General features: G+C 32.8%; 1 protein-coding gene across 1 annotated transcript in view; it reads left to right on the top strand.

Moving 5' to 3' along the window:
• Window positions 1-23,589, top strand: part of LOC120421204 (uncharacterized) — a 361,516-nt gene that overhangs the window by 217,607 nt on the left and 120,320 nt on the right. Inside the window, exons 4-5 of the mRNA XM_052706357.1 lie at window positions 12,911-13,260; window positions 13,767-14,391. Of these exons, the coding sequence (XP_052562317.1) occupies window positions 14,328-14,391 (64 nt within the window). The 5' untranslated portion in view covers window positions 12,911-13,260; window positions 13,767-14,327. The remainder of the gene's footprint in view (window positions 1-12,910; window positions 13,261-13,766; window positions 14,392-23,589) is intronic.

The raw sequence follows: 23,589 nt of genomic DNA, 5'->3' as shown, positions 1-23,589 counted from the left end.
TATGTGCCTTAAAAGTGTCCTAAATGCATTTAAATAGTCATCAAAAATAAAATAAATTCAAATGCTCGGAAATCTATGACCTTCGGACGAATGATTCACCCGACATTTTGTAGTGAAATAGTCATACTTGAAGCCTATTGTATGGGTTTTTGCCCAAATTTGCCCGAGGCTTTGTATACCGAGCTCGAAAACTAGCCCAAGTATCACGAAATCTTGTTATAACTCATCACATATAGCTCCTATCAATTTGGCGTCTTCGACAAAGTTGTTTGTTTTGATATTACTGACAACTCTTCTGAACATTGTAATCGTCTAAAATCAATGTTCAACATAGTTTTAGTCAAAAAACTGTTTTTTGGCAGGGATTTATGAAAAAGGTTCCAAAACTGGTATTCAACGCAAAGATAGAGCTTTGGCGTCTTCGACAAAGTTTGTGGAAATTTTCAGCCCTACAACTTTGCCGAAGACACCAAAGCTCTATCTCTTAACTGTCAAAAGTTAAAAAATCCAGTCTGCTGTGATGAGTATTTTGAAAAACAAATTTCATCAAAAGTTGGCCATGACAACGCTGAACAAAGTTGTAGAACATGTCGAAGCACGAAAATGCTTAATTTTTGCTCTAATCAATTAAGTTCGTCAAAACAGGCTTTTGAACCACTGCACAGTGGGGCCAAACCCGCTGCTAATCCCATGAAATTGATTACGAGAAAGGCCGCAGGTTTTTAGATCCCAAAAAAAGTGATCTTTATGTAAAAAAACCTGATAAATCGAATGGTGATGACCCCATCCACCGGAGACCACGGGAACAGGTCCATTTTGCCCCTTTTCCCCCTAAAAATCAATTTTCTTATACTATTTGATCTGTACAGCAAAAGGCCGCAGGTTTTTTGACCTCAAAAATAGTGTTCTATACGTAAAAAAGCCTGATGAATCGAATGGTGATGACCCCATCCACCGGAGACCACGGGAACAGGTCTATTTTGCCCCGTTTCCCCTAAAAATCAATTTTCTTGTACTATTTGATTTGTACAAAAAAAGGCCGCAGGTTTTTTGACCTCAAAAATAGTGTTCTATACGTAAAAAAGACTTATGAATCGAATGGTGATGACCCCATCCACCGGAGACCACGGGAACAGGTCTATTTTGCCCCTTTTCCCCTAAAAATCAATTTTCTTATACTATTTGATCTGTACAGAAAAAGGCCGCAGGTTTTTTGACCTCAAAAATAGTGTTTTATACGTAAAAAAGCCTGATGAATCGAATGGTGATGACCCCATCCACCGGAGACCACGGGAACAGGTCTATTTTGCCCCTTTTCCCCTAACAATCAATTTTCTTATACTACTTGATCTGTACAGAAAAAGGCCGCAGGTTTTTTGACTTCAAAAATAGTGTTCTATACGTAAAAAAGCCTGTTGAATCGAATGGTGAAGACCCAATCTACCGGAGACCACGGGAACAGGTCTATTTTGCCCCTTTCCCCCCTAAAAATCAATTTTCTTATACTATTTGATCTGTACAGAAAAAGGCCGCAGGTTTTTTGACCTCAAAAATAGTGTTCTATACGTAAAAAAGCCTGATGAATCGAATGGTGATGACCCCATCCACCGGAGACCACGGGAACAGGTCCATTTTGCCCCTTTTCCCCCTAAAAATCAATTTTCTTATACTATTTGATCTGTACAGAAAAAGGCCGCAGGTTTTTTGACCTCAAAAATAGTGTTCTATACGTAAAAAAGTCTGATGAATCGAATGGTGATGACCCCATCCACCGGAGACCACGGGAACAGGTCCATTTTGCCCCTTTTCCCCCTAAAAATCAATTTTCTTATACTATTTGATCTGTACAGAAAAAGGCCGCAGGTTTTTTGACCTCAAAAATAGTGTTTTATACGTAAAAAAGCCTGATGAATCGAATGGTGATGACCCCATCCACCGGAGACCACGGGAACAGGTCTATTTTGCCCCTTTTCCCCTAAAAATCAATTTTCTTATACTATTTGATCTGTACAGAAAAAGGCCGCAGGTTTTTTGACCTCAAAAATAGTGTTTTATACGTAAAAAAGCCTGATGAATCGAATGGTGATGACCCCATCCACCGGAGACCACGGGAACAGGTATATTTTGCCCCTTTTCCCCTAAAAATCAATTTTCTTATACTACTTGATCTGTACAGAAAAAGGCCGCAGGTTTTTTGACTTCAAAAATAGTGTTTTATACGTAAAAAAGCCTGTTGAATCGAATGGTGAAGACCCAATCCACCGGAGACCACGGGAACAGGTCTATTTTGCCCCTTTTCCCCTAAAAATAAATTTTCTTATACTATTTAATCTGTACAGAAAAAGGCCGCAGGTTTTTTGACCTCAAAAATAGTGTTTTATACGTAAAAAAGTCTGATGAATCGAATGGTGATGACCCCATCCACCGGAGACCACGGGAACAGGTCTATTTTGCCCCGTTTCCCCTAAAAATCAATTTTCTTATACTATTTGATTTGTACAAAAAAAGGCCGCAGGTTTTTTGACCCAAACAAATGATTTTTTTTAATTTTTGAAAAATCAATAAATGATTGCCTAACATTCCTGCGACCTCAGGAAGGTGCCAATTGCCCCTTAAAGTAAATTTATTGAAGTAAATTTTCTTAAATATTTTTTTTTATCTATGAATAATATTTGTACCTGCCCAAAATAAATTCGTAAATTCTTAAATTCTCAAATTCTTAAATTCTTAAATTCTTAAATTCTTAAATTCTTAAATTCTTAAATTCTTAAATTCTTAAATTCTTAAATTCTTAAATTCTTAAATTCTTAAATTCTTAAATTCTTAAATTCTTAAATTCTTAAATTCTTAAATTCTTAAATTCTTAAATTCTTAAATTCTTAAATTCTTAAATTCTTAAATTCTTAAATTCTTAAATTCTTAAATTCTTTAATTCTTAAATTCTTAAATTCTTAAATTCTTAAATTCTTAAATTCTTAAATTCTTAAATTCTTAAATTCTTAAATTCTTAAATTCTTAAATTCTTAAATTCTTAAATTCTTAAATTCTTAAATTCTTAAATTCTTAAATTCTTAAATTCTTAAATTCTTAAATTCTTAAATTCTTAAATTCTTAAATTCTTAAATTCTTAAATTCTTAAATTCTTAAATTCTTAAATTCTTAAATTCTTAAATTCTTAAATTCTTAAATTCTTAAATTCTTAAATTCTTAAATTCTTAAATTCTTAAATTCTTAAATTCTTAAATTCTTAAATTCTTAAATTCTTAAATTCTTAAATTCTTAAATTCTTAAATTCTTAAATTCTTAAATTCTTAAATTCTTAAATTCTTAAATTCTTAAATTCTTAAATTCTTAAATTCTTAAATTCTTAAATTCTTAAATTCTTAAATTCTTAAATTCTTAAATTCTTAAATTCTTAAATTCTTAAATTCTTAAATTCTTAAATTCTTAAATTCTTAAATTCTTAAATTCTTAAATTCTTAAATTCTTAAATTCTTAAATTCTTAAATTCTTAAATTCTTAAATTCTTAAATTCTTAAATTCTTAAATTCTTAAATTCTTAAATTCTTAAATTCTTAAATTCTTAAATTCTTAAATTCTTAAATTCTTAAATTCTTAAATTCTTAAATTCTTAAATTCTTAAATTCTTAAATTCTTAAATTCTTTCAATTTTTTCAATTCAATTCGGTTTTATTGGTGAATTATCAATATACAATAAGTTCTTTTGAAATACATAACAGAGTTTTGGAGTTCCTTTCAGCTGTGTGTTACATCATAATCCATTTTGGAACAATTGTTGCTTGTAGTTAAGGGGTTAGCGAAAGTAAGAAAAAGATAAGAAAAAAAACTTACTAAAATTGCAAGGGAAAGGGGATAGAAATAGAGAAAGCTTAAAACTAGAAAATTCTTAAATTCTTAAATTCTTAAATTCTTAAATTCTTAAATTCTTAAATTCTTAAATTCTTAAATTCTTAAATTCTTAAATTCTTAAATTCTTAAATTCTTAAATTCTTAAATTCTTAAATTCTTAAATTCTTAAATTCTTAAATTCTTAAATTCTTAAATTCTTAAATTCTTAAATTCTTAAATTCTTAAATTCTTAAATTCTTAAATTCTTAAATTCTTAAATTCTTAAATTCTTAAATTCTTAAATTCTTAAATTCTTAAATTCTTAAATTCTTAAATTCTTAAATTCTTAAATTCTTAAATTCTTAAATTCTTAAATTCTTAAATTCTTAAATTCTTAAATTCTTAAATTCTTAAATTCTTAAATTCTTAAATTCTTAAATTCTTAAATTCTTAAATTCTTAAATTCTTAAATTCTTAAATTCTTAAATTCTTAAATTCTTAAATTCTTAAATTCTTAAATTCTTAAATTCTTTCAATTTTTTCAATTCAATTCGGTTTTATTGGTGAATTATCAATATACAATAAGTTCTTTTGAAATACATAACAGAGTTTTGGAGTTCCTTTCAGCTGTGTGTTACATCATAATCCATTTTGGAACAATTGTTGCTTGTAGTTAAGGGGTTAGCGAAAGTAAGAAAAAGATAAGAAAAAAAACTTACTAAAATTGCAAGGGAAAGGGGATAGAAATAGAGAAAGCTTAAAACTAGAAAATTCTTAAATTCTTAAATTCTTAAATTCTTAAATTCTTAAATTCTTAAATTCTTAAATTCTTAAATTCTTAAATTCTTAAATTCTTAAATTCTTAAATTCTTAAATTCTTAAATTCTTAAATTCTTAAATTCTTAAATTCTTAAATTCTTAAATTCTTAAATTCTTAAATTCTTAAATTCTTAAATTCTTAAATTCTTAAATTCTTAAATTCTTAAATTCTTAAATTCTTAAATTCTTAAATTCTTAAATTCTTAAATTCTTAAATTCTTAAATTCTTAAATTCTTAAATTCTTAAATTCTTAAATTCTTAAATTCTTAAATTCTTAAATTCTTAAATTCTTAAATTCTTAAATTCTTAAATTCTTAAATTCTTAAATTCTTAAATTCTTAAATTCTTAAATTCTTAAATTCTTAAATTCTTAAATTCTTAAATTCTTAAATTCTTAAATTCTTAAATTCTTAAATTCTTAAATTCTTAAATTCTTAAATTCTTAAATTCTTAAATTCTTAAATTCTTAAATTCTTAAATTCTTAAATTCTTAAATTCTTAAATTCTTAAATTCTTAAATTCTTAAATTCTTAAATTCTTAAATTCTTAAATTCTTAAATTCTTAAATTCTTAAATTCTTAAATTCTTAAATTCTTAAATTCTTAAATTCTTAAATTCTTAAATTCTTAAATTCTTAAATTATTAAATTCTTAAATTCTTAAATTCTTAAATTCTTAAATTCTTAAATTCTTAAATTCTTAAATTCTTAAATTCTTAAATTCTTAAATTCTTAAATTCTTAAATTCTTAAATTCTTAAATTCTTAAATTCTTTAATTCTTAAATTCTTAAATTCTTAAATTCTTAAATTCTTAAATTCTTAAATTCTTAAATTCTTAAATTCTTAAATTCTTAAATTCTTAAATTCTTAAATTCTTAAATTCTTAAATTCTTAAATTCTTAAATTCTTAAATTCTTAAATTCTTAAATTCTTAAATTCTTAAATTCTTAAATTCTTAAATTCTTAAATTCTTAAATTCTTAAATTCTTAAATTCTTAAATTCTTAAATTCTTAAATTCTTAAATTCTTAAATTCTTAAATTCTTAAATTCTTAAATTCTTAAATTCTTAAATTCTTAAATTCTTAAATTCTTAAATTCTTAAATTCTTAAATTCTTAAATTCTTAAATTCTTAAATTCTTAAATTCTTAAATTCTTAAATTCTTAAATTCTTAAATTCTTAAATTCTTAAGTTTTCTTAAATTCTTGAATTCTTAAATTTAACCTGCAGCCTTTTCTATACAGATCATCAAATAGTACAAGAAAATTGATTTTTAGGGGAAAAGGGGCAAAATAGACCTGTTCCCGTAGTCTCCGGTGGATGGGGTCATCACCATTCGATTCATCAGACTTTTTTACGTATAGAACACTATTTTTGAGGTCAAAAAACCTGCGGCCTTTTTCTGTACAAATCAAATAGTATAAGAAAATTGATTTTTAGGGGGAAAAGGGGCAAAATGGACCTGTTCCCGTGGTCTCCGGTGGATGGGGTCATCACCATTCGATTCATCAGGCTTTTTTACGTATAAAACACTATTTTTGAGGTCAAAAAACCTGCGGCCTTTTTCTGTACAGATCAAATAGTATAAGAAAATTGATTTTTAGGGGGGAAAGGGGCAAAATAGACCTGTTCCCGTGGTCTCCGGTGGATGGGGTCATCACCATTCGATTCATAAGTCTTTTTTACGTATAGAACACTATTTTTGAGGTCAAAAAACCTGCGGCCTTTTTTTGTACAAATCAAATAGTACAAGAAAATTGATTTATAGGGGAAACGGGGCAAAATAGACCTGTTTCCGTGGTCTCCGGTGGATGGGGTCATCACCATTCGATTCATCAGGCTTTTTTACGTATAGAACACTATTTTTGAGGTCAAAAAACCTGCGGCCTTTTTCTGTACAGATCAAATAGTATAAGAAAATTGATTTTTAGGGGGAAAAGGGGCAAAATGGACCTGTTCCCGTGGTCTCCGGTGGATGGGGTCATCACCATTCGATTTATCAGGTTTTTTTTACATAAAGATCACTTTTTTTGGGATCTAAAAACCTGCGGCCTTTCTCGTAATCAATTTCATGGGATTAGCAGCGGGTTTGGCCCCACTGTGCACTGTGTGATGCGATCGACGACGGGTATCGGTTTGATACGCAACAGCGAATGTCATTGAATTTTCCACCTGACTGACTAGTTTGAGCGCTCGCTCGCGGTTTTGTGCCGGAAAAGTGTAGTCCAAAGAACACAGCGCTCTATGCGGGACTGGAGAGTTCGTTATCGACGTGGGGGTGGGGTTCCGTCCGATTGGACATTCCATTTTTAATGAACGAGTTTTTTTTCGTTGTTGCTCTTTGGCGATTGATTGAGAGGAATGGTGAAGTTTGACTGCAAATAAGACAGAAATTCAAAAAAAAATCTTCAAAAAAATAATAATTTTGAAATTTGCCAAATAAACATTGTCATCAAAAATTAAAAATCCATACATTAAAATTTGCACATTTCACAAAATTTTGCACTCATTGTTTACCTCATTATTAATGAATTGCAGAGCAGTATCAACTTTGCATTCTTTCATTATGCACAGAATATGTAAAAGCTCGTTGTTGTTTTGTGTTACATTGTTAGTCAAAAGGGGGAGGGCGGTGCATTGAGTTCTGCACCCGATAGCAGTCGCGTGCACACGTGTTGATTCAGCGTGCATAAATCATTGAAGGTTTTTTTGCCTGAAATGATGCGTTTGGGTGAGACAAACAGTGCTGGAACGGAAGTTTGGTTCCATGAATGAGTGGCATTGTTTGACGATGATTGTTTTTTTTTTTTCGAATTGTTTGGCATGGATCAATAACTGTTCAAGTAAATAACAATCAGATGGATTATTTTAAAATGACCCCCTGCTCCACAAGCTGAAAACGGGTTTTCAGGTTATTTTAAGCATCTGTGCAAATTTTGAGAGAAATTGGTTTTGATTAACCCATAAATACCCGAGCTTAAGGTTGGTGATTTTTTTTTATACAAAAATAAACTTTTTATAAAGCTTATAACTTTTCAGGATCGAGTTCTACAGCTTTGGTATGTTCTACTATGTTGTAGAACATTAAATTTTGAGTAAGAATCTCACTTTTGGGAATATTTGGATGGAAGTAGCGCACCGTGCAGACCAAACCGTAAGAAAATTGGGTTTTCCATACATTCTTTCGATTTTCCCAAACAAATTTCACCTTCGAGGATCAATGGGTAAATGTTGACCGAATTTGCTCATATTTGGCCCAGAGTCCTAAAATAGCTCAAGGAACAATATTCTGCTTGTGGAGCGAGGTTTTGAGAAAAAGTTCCATATTCTGGGCACCCTAGTGCTCACTCATATCTCGTTGAAACAGAAGTGATAGAAAAACCAATTTACAGTGAAACCATTTTTAGTTATTTTATTTTTATCATTTTTTTTTCAGATTATAGGGGAAATTTTCGTATGTTTGGCAGTTTAAGCATCCGCTCCTAGCTCCATCCAATTAGCTGATTTTCACTATTGAAACAACTTATTTTGTAAATCGGTTCATCGAAATTTGCTTGCTCAGCTCGTTTTGAGCTATTTTAATTTCAATTGAAAATGCTTTTAATGAACTGTAATTTAACGTCTAAGTGTCGATATGGCAACTTTAGAGCCCGATGGAGATAGATGCTGTTCCCATATTTTCCAATTTAAGAATTTGTTGATTTAGAAAAAAGATTTGTTGTCTTAGAGGCAAAATTTTAAGAAATATTTTAATCCTCGTAAAAAAAATCATGGGTGGTGAAAAAAATTACTATGTACTGAAAAAAAAAAGAAAAATTACATTTATTTGAGAAAATTTACCAAAAGTGTGTACCTGAAACTCAAACATGGTTCACTTTTGGAGAAAAATGCAAATTTGCAAATTTTATTTTTCATTAAAATAAATCGTATTTTTTTACTGTAATTTTGAGATTTTTTGAGATTTTGCTTAAATTACTGCTTTTTCAAAAAATATGAATATTTAATTTGGGCGGTCAAATTTGGCTTCACTTTATACAGCTAAAGAGCTTTCTAGTGATGGCTTTTTTGCCATCTGAAACATTTTTCAAAAAATATCTAGAGATGATAAATTCAATCAATTTGATTGTTGTGTTAGAATATTTGGACTGTGTGTGTTTTTATCCACCCGCCCCCCTTCGAAATTTTATCAATAAGGTAGGGGCCAAAAAATTAATTACCATTTAAATTTGGATTGGAAAAACTTGTACAATTTATTGTAAACTATTTTAATTACGCTGTAAAACGTAAATTCTTGTATTTTTAATCAAACAAATCATGTTTGGACTTTTTGCTGATTAAGAATTTTGGGACCAAAGATCGGAAAAAAACAAAAAAAATAAGAACAAAATAATTTCCATAAATTCTTTAATATTTTGCAAATTTTCGGCAATAGTACTTTAATATCGATAGTAACGCATAAAGTATTTTTTAAACTTTTTGCTTAAAATTTTTAAATTTTAAATTTAGTTTTTTTTGCCCCTTCCTCGACTTTGACTAGAGCCGACGGACAAAAACATTAAATTAAATTTGTACCAGCCTTGAACATTCCTACAAATGATTAATCTATCAATTTTAAAATTATTATTTTTTATTGTAACTCTTTTGGAATATGATAGCCATAAAAAAATAATCGGCTTTTTACATTTTGCTTGATGTACAAAAATGTTTTGAGTTAAAAAAATCAGTAAAAGTTTTCTAATACTTTTAAAACAAACTGTACGAGTTCTTACTTAGACCCATTCATATTATATAAAAAATTAGTTATTCTTTCGTTTGTTGATTTTTAATCTCCGAATCTCGAAATTATTGTTTGCATTATTTGAACTTACTTAGATAAACAATGGTTTTTTAGTGGTTGAGTATTAATATTATTATTTTTTTGAAAAACATATTATTGGAATCATCAATTGTCGAATATTTCATCATTCTTTTATGCAAAAAGTTACTAGTTGAATGTTTGTTCTGGTTAATTTTTCGCAACTCCATGGTTGATTATTTAAAAAAAAGGGAAAAATAAATAAAAAGATTGTAAAATGAATAAAAATAGCAGTTCCACATTAAAAGAGCACAAACCAACACAAATGTGCTTAGATCGGGCTGAAAATTGGACTGGTGGTTCCTTGGCCGAAATAATTTGACCCATATTTTTTGTTTGACCCTCAGAGTGACCCACCGTGTAAGGTCCAAAACATTGCTATTTTCGTCGTTTTTCGTAAAAAAAACCAAATATCCAAAAAATCAAAACTTTGCCCCATTCCAACCGCTCTTGATCATAAATTAAAGATCTTTAGTTGGGCTTTTGAGGGATAACATTTTGGGGTTAAAAAATCTTCCTAACATTTGAAAAAGCTGTATGAAAATTTTAAATGCCTTTTTTGGTGTCTGGACCAAACAGTTGATATTTGGAATCATTTTTATCGGATTCTTCGGTAAATTAAACGTAAGATAGTGGAAAATAAAAAAAATGTCTACTCCTACAGTATGATTTTCTGAAAATAAAAGCGTGGGTTACTGAGACCGGAAAATGTTGAAAACGGGGAAAAAACAACTTATCATTTAAGAGTTAAAATCGGTTAAAACGGAGCGAAATTATGACGCGTTGAAAAAAAAATGCGAAAATCGACGAAAATGGCAAATTTTCGGACAACCCAAACACTTTGTAGGTGGAAATAATTTTCAACTAGGGGAAATATACCCTTTCCAATCAAACACCTATCTTCGTCATATGAAGAGTTTGAGGCTCGAATAAAGCTCCAAAAATACTATTCACTTACCAGTAGAGGGTGACGATTCTCGAGATTTTCAATTTCCCGGGAATCGAGAGTTGAATTTGGTCATTTCCCGGGAATTCCCGGGACCCGGGAGTTTTTTTTTACTATGCCAATAGTGGCAATAATTTAAAGGGAAAAGCAAAAAAATTGTTTTTTTCTTTAAATGAAATTTCTTACAATGTTTTCATACTTATTCTATGAAACGTTATTTTAAGTATCCTTATTATTTGGAGGAACTATGTGTACCTTTTGATTTTTTTTTTCTTAATCTGCAAATACGAGATCGTTTCTTGAGCTTTTCGGGACTCAACATTTTAGTTTAACATGTTTACAAATAATATATAATTTCCCTGTATCGAGATTTTTGCAATATGATAAATAACGACTTAAACAACTTTTTTTTCCTTTTTAATGTCAATTATAAATATTCATTGAAGAAAAATTTACAGTTATCCGGAAAACCCGAATGTTCACAATTGGCGGACATTAACTTTACAAAGATCGCCAGAGTTTTTTCCCCGAAAATATAATCCTAGAGTTTTTTTTTTTTTTTTGAAAAGGTCCTATAAAAGACAATAGCTTATAGGACCCTCTCAAAAAATGTCTAGAATCTAATATTGTGGGTAACGTGAAACACAAAAAGACTTATTAACATCAAAAATGGAAATTACCTTGATACAGCCAAATTAACTAAGGGACTAAAAAAACAGACTATGAGGATTGCTATGCTCGAGAATAAGCTTTCTCCTTTTAGAAATAATAAATAAAAAAAAATTCAAAAAAATTAGATTTTATATCTGGGATGTAACTGCTATGTATACTTTAAGGTAAAGGCTTCTTTCAGTTATAATTATTGGAATTTAAAATTTACACTTTCTGAATAAGAAGATTAGAGAAGAACTTGAACATCGAACATTTCACATACAATGTTCGAAACAATTTAGAATTCTCCAAATAATTTTCTGATAAGTTTATGTAATTTTGCTTCGATATTTGTATGTTTAAAATTTCCCGGGAGTCTCGACCGAATTTCCCGGGATTCGAGAGTTCAAAAAATGGTCGATTTCCCGGGATTTTTTTCCCGGGAATTCCCGCCCGTCACCCTCTACTTACCAGCAACAGCACCGCCTCAAGTAAGCACACAAATTTATGCCATTTTCTGTCCAAAAAGATCAAATTTAATTAACTTTTGATCATAATTTCTATTTTAACTGCCTAACGAAAGCCGCCATCAATATCTTTTCACTTGCGCTAACGATTTCAAAGCGCTTAAGATATAAAATTGCTTCCAACTACCGGCAACATGTTCTTTTGCACATTTGTTAGTCACTCACTTGAAAAATAATCCCGAAACATGTAAATTATTTGAAAGCGACATCAAAAAAACAAACGCGCCAAGTCTTTTGACGTTTCAATTTTGAAGACCCATTCCAATCGAAGGCTGAAGAAAACCGAGCGAGAAGCGAAGGCAAATAAAGAACAAAGGGTGGCCATCAACACCACCAGCAGCGCCTGTTGGAGTGATGCCAGGACACTTTCCCTATAAATGCTACTTTTCGTGAGTGTTCGCTTAAAATTTCATCAATTTTGGCAACACTAAGCAGACTCAATGCACTCGACTGTTTAGAATGCATTTAAGAATTTTTGTTTTAAATGCTTGTAAAAGGAATAGCATAACTTTTAATAAAAGTGAAAATAAACAGAAATGTTCACAAAAAGTTGCTCTACTCGTTGGTGTACTTGGTTTTAGTTAATTTCAAGGAACACTCCAGATTACCCAGCATCATTCAAACACGACCGCTATTAGGCTTAAAATGGGTATATTTCCCCTAAATTATTAAATATCGGCTTCCAAACAGGTTACGAATTTTACCTCAATGGGCATAACTTATGACTGAAAAAAAATCAATTCTTGAAATCTTGAATTGTGTTCATGAATTCAAGAACCATGAAAGATTTTTTTCATGAGTATGGTGCATTTGCACTATAAACGTGAATATATTACTTCGTGGTTCTCAAATTCATGACGCAATTCACGATTTAGGGTTTTGACTCTTTTCCGACAGATCTTTTAATATTGTTACACATTGGAATGGTTTCTCAATTAGCTAACCAACAATGGGTCGCATCTTTTTTTATCAAAGTTATAAGGATATGGCACCAAACAATTGTATGCTAATTAATTAAGTGGGTATATCTTTAGGTGGGGTTGCCAGATCATTAGAAGTTTAGTTTTGTTTGGGAAAATCTTTATAAAAAACCTATTCAACAACAATTTTATGTCCCAGATTTATTTTTGTTTTTAATTATTGAGATGCAACATCTAAAAGATTGTAATTATCACTCACTTCAGCACCAAATAATTTGCCTAATCTACCATTCACTTAAATCGCTAATTTCTCCATTCTCTCTCTCCCCTCTCTACCTTCCAGGTGATCAAATCATCGCCAACAGTCTCCAGTCATCATCGTCGTCACCATCCCCACCGCCAACGGTCGTGCTTCCAAGCAACAATCGGGACAAGTGTCACCATCGACGCCTGCACCAAACCAGCAGTCCCGACCTCATCGATGTCACTGGCAGTGGCAGTGCTGCCAGCAGGGGTGACGGCAAAAGTAGTGCCCCCAGCATTGTAAGTGGTTGCTACAAATTGCACTCGCAGAGCAGCGAAGTAGAAGGGCAAGCGGGAAAGAAGAAGCAGAAGAAGAAGAACAAAACCGCATCCTCGACGACGTCGGCGTCGTCTTCGTTTCTCGCGGCGTCGGTCGCAGCAACCGATCAGGTGAGAATTGAGTTGGGTGAGAGTGTTGTAAAAGTGAATCAAAGTCAACGTCAAAGTGGGTGAATCACAGAGCTAGTTTGCAAGCGATTTCTATTTTTGTTTGATTTGTGTGTCAATCATGTTGAATTTGGTTAGGAATGTGAAGCTTAAGGAATTCTTCACCTGTTGCATGAGCTCTTTTGGCAACTTTGTATAAATGAATACTTTGAACTAGCTCTGTGGTTTCTGTCCCACAAGTATTTTGAAACTTGGACTTTCCCATAATTTCGCTGCCGGCCTTAAAAGCTCAAAACAAAACCTTAAATCTCGATTAAATATTCAAAAGGCCCTATCTGCATAGGAAACCCATGACGGATAGGTTGTTTTGAAAATTTAATCTAGAAATAACTCAAAAGTTAAATCGACCACTTAACTTCCGGTTGATCCTCTCTAAACCCTCAACACTCGATTAAGTCCCACCATAAAGTTCAATTCTAATTAGGTTCTCCCCTTCTTTCCTCCAACAGGTCCTCCTGAAACTAGTCCAACGGTTGGCGTCGCTGCGCAGCAGCAACAACAACCCCAAGAAGAAGAGCAAAAAGAAGAAACACTCGACGGATTCGGCCGGAAGTGGCGCCGGTGACACCGCCCAGTGCAAAAAGCCCCGCTGCGATACCCAAAGTGGCCAAAGTGGCAATTACCATGTTATTGAGGCTGAAGAAGGGGAAGAAGACGCAGCTTCAAGTGGCCATCCAGGCGCGAAAGTGATTAGTGCTGCTGGCGGTGGGCAAATTGATTGCATAACCTTCGGGGGAAAACGGGAGCAGGTAGAGGAGGAAGAAGAAGAAGCCGCCGTTGATTGTGATCTAGTGTTTTGTGAGGTGGAAAAGGCAGCTGCGTCAGGGGAAATCCAAGCAGGTGGTGATGATGAGATTTTCCCCGAGGAGGAGTTCGAGTGCGTCCACGGTTACTGTGATGGGGTGGGATGTGATGGGCTAAGTTTTGTTGTGGGCATTGTGGAAGAGGAAGAGCTAAGAGGAAGAAGACAGGAACAAGGTGTTGACGCGGAGGAGGAAGGAAGCTGCAGCATGGGGGCCAACGTGTCGCGACACCACGAGAAGGGACTCACGGGACGGAGGGCGCAGTCGACTGGTGAGTTGGTGAAACGCCTTTTTTAAGTTTTCCTTATGAAGGAAGGCAATGAAACCAAGAGTAAATTTTTAACCTAATTCAACAAACCCATTAGAAACTAACAATCAATTAAAAAAAGAACCGAAAATCTTACATTAAAAATAATCATGTTTTCACGATTTTCCTCTGCACAAATTAATAGTTTTACAAATATGCAAATATTTTTTGAACTTTATGCCAAAATCGGAAGATTAGGTGAAAATTATAAGAAATCGCAGGCAATTGCAAATGCAAATAGTTTCCATATAAATTTTGAAGTTTTTTTTTATAATATCATTTTCGAACCAATGTTTGAAGGGTATAGGAGGCGACATAGACTAAAATTGATGAAAATGTAATGGATGCAATAAGAAATTTGGTTTCTGAATTCAGCTTGAAATTTGCTGTTTTTTTTTTATATTTAAAATCGCGAATTTAAGAAAAAAGTCTCACAAAATGCTAATTATATGATTGAAACACTTTTTGGACAGTCATGTTATTGTCCAAATATGCAAAATATCAATTATTTAATTTAAGAATCATTTTTTCCCCAAAGTTCGATTTAATAATTCTTAAAAAAGGACAATCGATGTCGCATTAGGGTGACAAGAAAAAAATAAAATTTTGGAAAACCTTAAGAGATACATACCCCCTGGCTTGATTCTTTAGGTAAAAATAATTTTGAGCCGAATCGGTTTAGGGTTAAGGGTCGCTTATTATCGTTGAAGTTTGTATGGGAAAATTCAAAAAAAAATTATGGAAAAATTCCTCCAAAAGGTGGCGGTAAATGTGTCGGATCATCAACTTCAACGATAAAAAGCGACCCTTAACCCTTAACCGATTTCGCTCAAAATTTTCACAGTTACTTATTTTTGCCTAAGGAATCGAATCAGGGGATATCCCTGATGTCGTTTTTTTATTGTCACCCTAAGGTTGCATTATTTTGCGGCCCCTCGATCTGTTGAACAAATTGTATAATAAAATTAACTTACACAGAAAAAAATCAATTCTCGTAATTGTGAATTAAGTTCACGAATGTGAGAATCATGAAGGAATTTATTCATGAGTATGGTGCATTTGCTCTATAAACGTGAATATATTCCTTCGTGGTTCTCGCATTCGTGAATTTAATTCACGATTTTGAGAATTGATTTTTTTTCCGTGTAGGCCGATTTTAAAATAATTAAAAAACAAATTAATTTTAAAAAATGAAATGATTTAGTCAGTAGAATTATCTGGAAAATCATTTTATGAAGAAATAACATTTGAAATTTCATTATCCCATAGCATATTTTTAAGAGTGTAATGCTTAGTTATAAAAGGTGATGAGATCTGTGCTTATATTAATTTTTAAAGTTTTATCACCCTAACCGAAATATTGCCAAAAATTCAGGATGCAAACAATACTGTAAAACTTGTAGAATCGATTGTGCTTAAAAAATATATTTAAAACGTTCATTTATCTTTGTTTACTAAATGAAAAAATGGGATAAATAATGGGATTACAGTTCTAGAAAAGCCGCGTAAACCCTTAGGGAGAAAATATTTTTATGAAATTTTACACATTTTGCTTTGTTTGAAGAAGTATATTTGTTAACGTGCAGAATTTTATGATTCTAATCTTTTTCAAAGACATGAATTAAGTATTGTTTTTTTTTGTTTTGGGCACAGGAATATGGAAATCTAATTTGTAATGGCTTTTAAATTTCTACTAAATGTGAGAACTTGGTGAGAACGATTCGCTCTTTTAATTTTTTTTGTGATTTCTATTTTTGAAAATATTGATTTTCAACAATATCATCGAATTAAAAAAATAGTAATCCTAGACATTCAATATCGATTGATAACAGGGTGCCATCTTCGGAAAAATACAGGAAAAAGTCGGGAAATTAATTCCACCGGAAGAACGGGAAAAAATATGTTTATCCTCAATGAACCTGTTTTTGAAATTTCAAAACAAAAAACACCAAAAAAGGCTAGTTTTTTTCATCAAATTTTGGTATCAATAATAGTTCATCTAGTGGGAGGTTGACTGTGCGACGGTTGGTCAAGTTTGTTGTGTTTCGAGCTCAATACTTTTCCATCGTTTTTTTAGTGATTTTGTACACATAGTGTGGAAAAATAGTGCGAATCTATTGGAGAAGAAGTTTTTGCAGTTCAGGAGCGTGAAGTTCTGAGAAAATTTCAGCAATCTGGATCAAAAAGCGAAGATTTTGTGTTTGACTAGTGCTGTTTTCAGTGGCCGCCATGATGCAAACAAAAAATATTCGTTTACTGCGGCACGAAGAGTTCAGATTCAAACACTGCGGTACACGGGCGACGAGTGCCACGTTCCTTGAGGGTTGTGTTGTCAAATCATGACAGTTTGAGAATGCAGAATTTTCTGCTCCTCACGGGAAAAAGAGAGATGTTGAAGAAGTGCTTAAAATTGCGAAAAAATAATTGGGTTCTAAAAATTAGTTTCGTTTGTGATTTTATTACACGATAAAGTTTTTTTTACGCATAACTAGTTTTTTTTTTTGAGCAAAAATGTTAAACGGAAAAAATAAATCAAAGTGTGTTGTGGTCAAAAGGAAGAAAAATTAGAAGAGTGCCAATTTGTTTGAATTCTAGTTATGCGCGAGAAAATTTCGGTTGTGTTTATGTCACAAGTAAGGTTGTCACCCGTGAAAATAATTTTCTGTTAAATGCGAGTAAGGAAGAGTCCGAAGAATCGACGGGGAATTTTATCTAGCGGATGGCAGTCTGGTGAACCTGGTGTGGAACCGGAATCGTATTTTCACACAGCGAGTGCGTCGGGGAGAGTGAGAGGGTTGTGTTTTTATCCGCGAAGAGGTTGCTAGACGTTTGACGTGTTCGATAAATGAAAGGGTCAAGCTTTCCTGCTAGACTTGTGGAGGTGAGATGGTTGAACGATGGACTGGTCCACAGCAGAGTTGGCGTACTGGCTCCTCCAATGTTTTTTGCTCGTCGGCAGAGAATTGCACATCACCAGTTGACCGGATAACCTGCAGAACTCGGGTGAGATCTTTCCTTTTTGATGTGGTCGTAGAATCTATCTAGCAGTGTATGAGTGTGTTTGACTGTGTCGATGAATGAATTGAATGGCAAAGGAAAGCGACGCTTTGTTTGTATATGTGGGAAAGCAAAATGACAGCTCGAATTCTGTCCACATGCCACAGTTGATTCGTGTCGCCAGGATTAGATTTTGTTTGCAAGTTTACAGATACCTAAAGTCGGTTGCATTTCGTCGGGAAAATTTGCGCTCTGGATTTTTGAATTGTTTTTTTTTTTTGCGTTCTTTTATTAGATATACATATTTATTGTAGTTATTGAAAAATATTAAATATGCTGATCAATCCCATTACACAAAAATTTAAATTTTAACTAAGTATGCTTTTGAATCGGTCGTTTAACTATAACTTCTAAATCTTACATTTCAATAAATAAAACAAACAAATAAATATTTTTTGTCTCCTCCGCATCGCTGTAAAAGTTTAAAATCAAGATTCTAATTATGCGCTAAATCATTTATAACCTCGAATTTCGATTAAACACATAATAATTTAAAGGAAAATGTAAACTTCTCGTTACTTTTACAGTCGATAGCTTGTGTTTAATAGCAGATATTTTAAAACTGTGATTAATCAGCATTGCTTTTACCGGAGAAAATTATTGGTTTAGTAATACAACATTCGTGTATTCATGCACGGCTTCGTCGCGTTATGTCTGCCGTTGCTTTAAATAGAATATTTATAAATCATGCATCTTTTACACTGTGCAATCTGTACTGTTTAATAATAAAAAAACTAACTCTACTTGATTCGCCCGCAATACCTTTCGAGGTATATCCTAGGGTTCTACCTCTCCTACTAACATTGAGTCCAAAACCTCCCTACAAACATCTATACCACTAAGGTGACGCAGGGATCCTTGCGCACTTTAGATAGGAGTTTACTAACATTCCTTCCGTTCCCCAAAGGATAGCTTGGACCCGGCGAGGACCCCCTTATGCCCTGGGCTGTATTACACACTCATCAAAAGATGAAGACATGGTATCTCCCGTGTTGGATTATTGTTCCGGATGAGGGTCTAACACAACCACACCAAACAGTGGAATAAGCGTTGAGGAGCCATCCGTGGATAGGGCGTCCTAAAATGCTAATGCTAATGCTAATGCTAATGCTAATAATAGTTCATCTAGTAATATCGAAACAACATTTTTTCATCAATTCAACTAAAAGTATTTTCTATATTTTAAAACATAAATTCAGAGTTGGTCAAAATTCACTATAACTTCTACTTTAAAAAAAAATCTTTTTATGTAAACAATCCCTTTAACCCTCTACAACCCAACCCCGCCTCTAGACGGGCTTCGATTTAAAAAATCGCCAAAAATCAATTTTTCAACCAATTTTTGATCTTCAAAAAGCATTGGAAAGAAGAACTTTTAAAATTTTGGAAAATTTTAGGGTTGGAAGTTTGACTTGTTTTATGTGACTTTGCCAATGTTTTTAAAAATGTCATTTTTTTAGGGGTCAACTTTGCCTGTGTTTTTTACTAACATTTCCTATATTTTAAGTAAGAAGAAGTATGCAGTAATTTTTCTAGTGCCCCAGACTATGCCTCTACGCATTTATTTACAATTTAAATGATAATGGTTCCATTTTATAGCAGAAAATGTGAAAAACATGCAAAAAATTGAAAAAGTTACTGTAAAAACATGAAAAAATTAGATAGGCAAAATGTAATGATAGGAGGTGGTAGAGTAGGCCAAATACTACCAAAAACAAACATAAACTAAACAAGAAAAATGCAAATTAAAATACTAAAAATGAAACAAGAAAAACATAAAACAAGAGAAGTAAAGTTTTTCGTAGAACAAAAGTTGCTCAAAATGACCTCCTGAACACGGGAAAAATAAAAATTTTCGAAAAAAAAATTTGGGCAGTAGAGGGTTAAGGTGGATACAAAATTAAATCGCAAATTGAGTTCTTGATGATTTTAAATTTGATGTTTTATCTGGGAAAAATAACAAATTTTTATTTTATATTTTATGTTTTCGAAAAATTATGAAATGAAAAATGGAAAAACTTTTTTTTTTGTAGAATTCCTATCAAAACTTACATCATCCAATAACAAAAACAACAAAAATTAACGGATTCTTGGATGAATAGTTTTTCTTGAATTTTTTTTTATTTGTCTTTTTTTCTTCTCAAATTTTAAATTTTAATAGTTCAATTGGAAATCAAAATTACTTGAAAAACTTCCTGATAGACATTTCCTACTTTCCCTAATAATTTGCATAATTCTCTAAAACGAATCGATTTTGTATTGATTTTGCGTTTGGAAATTGAAAGGCATTCAGAAGAAAAGTCCCAAGCTTTATGTAAAATATGGGTATTGTATTAAAAACCAATCAAAAAGGCTTCGTTCGCAAACAGTGCTGAAATATATTATATATTCTAAGAGATTAAAATTTCAAGTTTGTTTTTTTAGTTTGATGTTAAATCTTTCCGGCAAATTCCTTTCTGTTTCGGGAGAAAGTCGAGAAAAATCCGGGCATTTTAAAATCCTAATCTTGTGGCCACCTTATTTGAACACTTTAAAAAAATATTTTCGAAATATTCAGTACAGAATTAAGCATCCATCTGGATCTGGAAAATGGTAAAAATAATTAAAAAGAAAGGAGATTTTTTAAACTTTTTGATATTTTTTCAGAAAAAACATGAATAGGCCCTATTTTAAAAATGACTCCAAAATTTAAAAAAAAATGAATTCTTTTATTTGGAAAAGTTCAAATGAAGTATTTGAGCCTTTTCAATATGTTATTCTTGATTCTAAAAAAAAAGAAAACATTTATATGGAAATGTGCCGAATATTTCACAAAAGTTTGTTTACATTGAAATTCAATCAATAATTTTCGGGACACTGAGAAAAAAATACAAAATTTAAACTTCTAGAGGCTGCACTTAGTTAAAAACATGGTAGAAAATGTCTCAGCTCTTCGAAAATATTTTTTGCTGGAAGTGTTCAGGAAGTATTTTTGAATTGTAAAAAACTGAAATTTTTTCGAAATATTACCCCTCAACATTTCAATATCTTGAAAACGGCGCACTTTGTCAAATAATGTGTCAGCTAATTTTTGATTGCAATTTTAGTTTTGTTTCTAAAACTGATTTTCAAAATTTTGTTTGACATTATTTTAGATTTTTTTTAAACAAAATTATAAAATTAAAAATTGATTATCCAAAACATTCATTCTCCTCAAATCTTGGTTTGAAATCTCATGAGTCCCTGCCTGTTTTTAATTATTTTCAACAAAAATACCTTCTATTTGTATCCTTTATCAAACAAAAAAGGCAGTCAATAAACTTCTCCATTCATCTCACACATGTTTTTACAGCATTTTTTTTTTCGAGGGGGTGGACTGTTTTAATTAAAATTTACTTCTCCTGCCAACGCGCGCTCTCCACTCCTTATATCATTTATATTTTGAGGGGGACGTAAAATTACACGATTGGAGGAACGGTGGAGGTTTGTTCTGTTTGGCCTTTTTTGTGGCTCTAGGAAATCGAGGACCCTGCAGCGGAGCCTTACGCATACAAACAGTTAAATTTTCGAGCAAACACGTTATTTAAAGGTAGCAAGGTGGGACAGGGTACAAAAAATCGATTTGAGATCCATTTAATTACTGAACACGCCGGTGAGTTGGAGGGGGGAGCACACCGACAGCACCCACAAAACCCAACCTGGGGTAAACTTTGACAGCAGCCGGAGCGTGTAATTAATATCCACGTTTATTTTGGTGTTTTACGGTGTGGGAGGGGGGTTGAGGAGGATTCGTTGAATTACGAAACAGTAAAAATGTAATTTAATTTGGGCTGGTTTACTCATGTGATCCGATTTTAACTTTGTTTCCATTTGTACTCTTTGTTTGGATGAAATATCAGGTGGCTCCCTGATATGAAGTTTAATCATGATTTCGCTAGCTTTTTGGTTTGTTTAGCATCCATTTTTCCCCAATAATGAACATATATTTTTGGAAAAGATCTTCGTACCTGTGTACAACAAATTAGTGTTGTTGTATTTTTTAAAGCTTTATCACCCAAATTATTTTTACCACTTAATTGTTGACAGATTTGTTTAGAAAAAAACTTGAATTACCTAAAAAATAATTTTCCAAATAAATTGAAAATGTTTTCATCCAAAATTTTCTAAGCGTTTCAATTTTAAATTTGGGTAAACGTCATATTTCATTTTTTTTTTAATTTTTCATTCCCTTGAAAACAGATAAATTCGATACTTCTCTCACATGTCTTGAGTGGGTTGATAATTTGAAGCTCTTAGCTCACTTCTTTTTTATGTAAATTTACATGAATCAATATGTATTAATGAAATTACATAAAAAGATATGTAAATTTCACAAATTTCTCATGTAAACCATCTTTCAGACAGATTTAGTATTGTAGTGTCCAGATAAAATTATCAATAATAATTAACCGTGTTCGGTAAAACCGATTGAATATGATCGGGATGAACTCGCAACGATCGAGTGAGATCGGGAACGATCGTGCGAGGTCGTGCAGGTATAAAAAGGCATTTTTATTTATTAAAAGATTGATTCGAATCTAGCCGTCAGCGAGTACGGAGACAGTATAATTCGATATTTAACTTAATCCTAAATCCGAGTCTTAAAACTATTTCCTAATCCCTATTTAAACTTATAAGAAGTTTACGCGAGTGAGTAAGTATATTAAAAGTGGCGACGAGTGAAAACGTTGAAAACGCGGAACGCGTCGTGCAGTGATTTATGGTTTAACGCAATTTGTGGTTGCAGATTTTAGGCGGAGAGGTTCAAACGGATCTAATTAGTCCAGAGTGAACAGACGTGAGTATTAAGTGACCTGCGAGAACCGTAGATAGTCTGTAGTTAGCGATCTTAAACAGCTATTGCACGGAGATTCCTCGATTAAGCGCATATTGAAATTTTTGTGAAAACCCATCTCTTCATACCGATCACGTGATTAGCAGACTCCATTTTGTAACAAATCTTTTGTTCTATTCACAGCCGCACACACGCACCAGCCGTCCCAAGCCGATCATCCTCGCGATCATCCTTTTGTTCGCGGCGTGAGATCGCGGTAATCCGGCGGTGAGCAGGCTTGACGCGGTGAGGATCGCTAATCCAGATCGCGAGAGGAGCGAGATTTGACAAGTGAGGCGTGAGTGAGGAATCAGGGCGGCGAGGCCAGACGATTTGCTCACGGTCGGCGAGAAGCACCAACCGACCGCGCGGACACGTGTCATCAGCAGCATTAACCCAAGAGTTCAGCCAAAGCTACGGTTACACTCCTGCGGTTACTGTAAGTAGAAAACTTGATTTTTTTTGCCCCAAGATGTCGTCTGTTCCCGGCATGATCGGTTCTATCGATCATTACCATCGAAGCAAGTCTTTTGCTAATTATGTTGAGCGATTTGAAGTAATGTGCAAACTCAACAAGGTGGCTTCAGATGCAGATAAGTTGTCGTGGTTTATCTCTGTGAGTGGCGAGGACGTTTTTGATGAAATTAAATTGATTTTTCCTAAGCAAGAAATTGAAAAACTTGAATTTAAGGAAGTTGTTAAGCAGCTGAAAGGCAGGTTTGATAAAGCTGTGCCAGCTATGATGTATCGATTTGATTTTTACAACCGTTTTCAACTTCTTAATGAAAGTTCTGAGAATTTTGTGCTCTCAGTAAAACTTCTCGCTGAAGATTGCAACTTCAATGCATTTAAAGATGAGGCTCTTCGCGACAAACTCGTTATGGGCATTAAAGACAAACGTTTGCAACATAAACTGCTAGAAGAAGAAGATTTAAGCTTGGCGCAGGTTGAAAAGATGGTAATCAACACGGAGAGGGCTGAAAAACGGGCTCAACAAATGGGTGAAAATCGTGTGGAACATGTTGGTGCTACTGCTAGTGTTCTAGCTGTTCATCAGCGATTGGGACCAAAAGTTAATTCTTGTTCGGGGAGATATCGTTCACGCAGCAGGAGTCGTGATCGTGGTCATGAGCGCAGAGGACGTGACATGGATCGCAGAGGCCGAGAAGTGAGTCGTGAGAGGCGAGATTACGATCGCAGATCTCACAATCGTAATCACAGCTACGATCGCAGCCGCAGCCGTGAACAAAATT

This window comes from Culex pipiens, chromosome 1 (genome assembly GCF_016801865.2).
Source record: "Culex pipiens pallens isolate TS chromosome 1, TS_CPP_V2, whole genome shotgun sequence".
NCBI lineage: Eukaryota > Metazoa > Arthropoda > Insecta > Diptera > Culicidae > Culex > Culex pipiens.
This window is presented reverse-complemented; position numbering and strand designations above follow the sequence as displayed.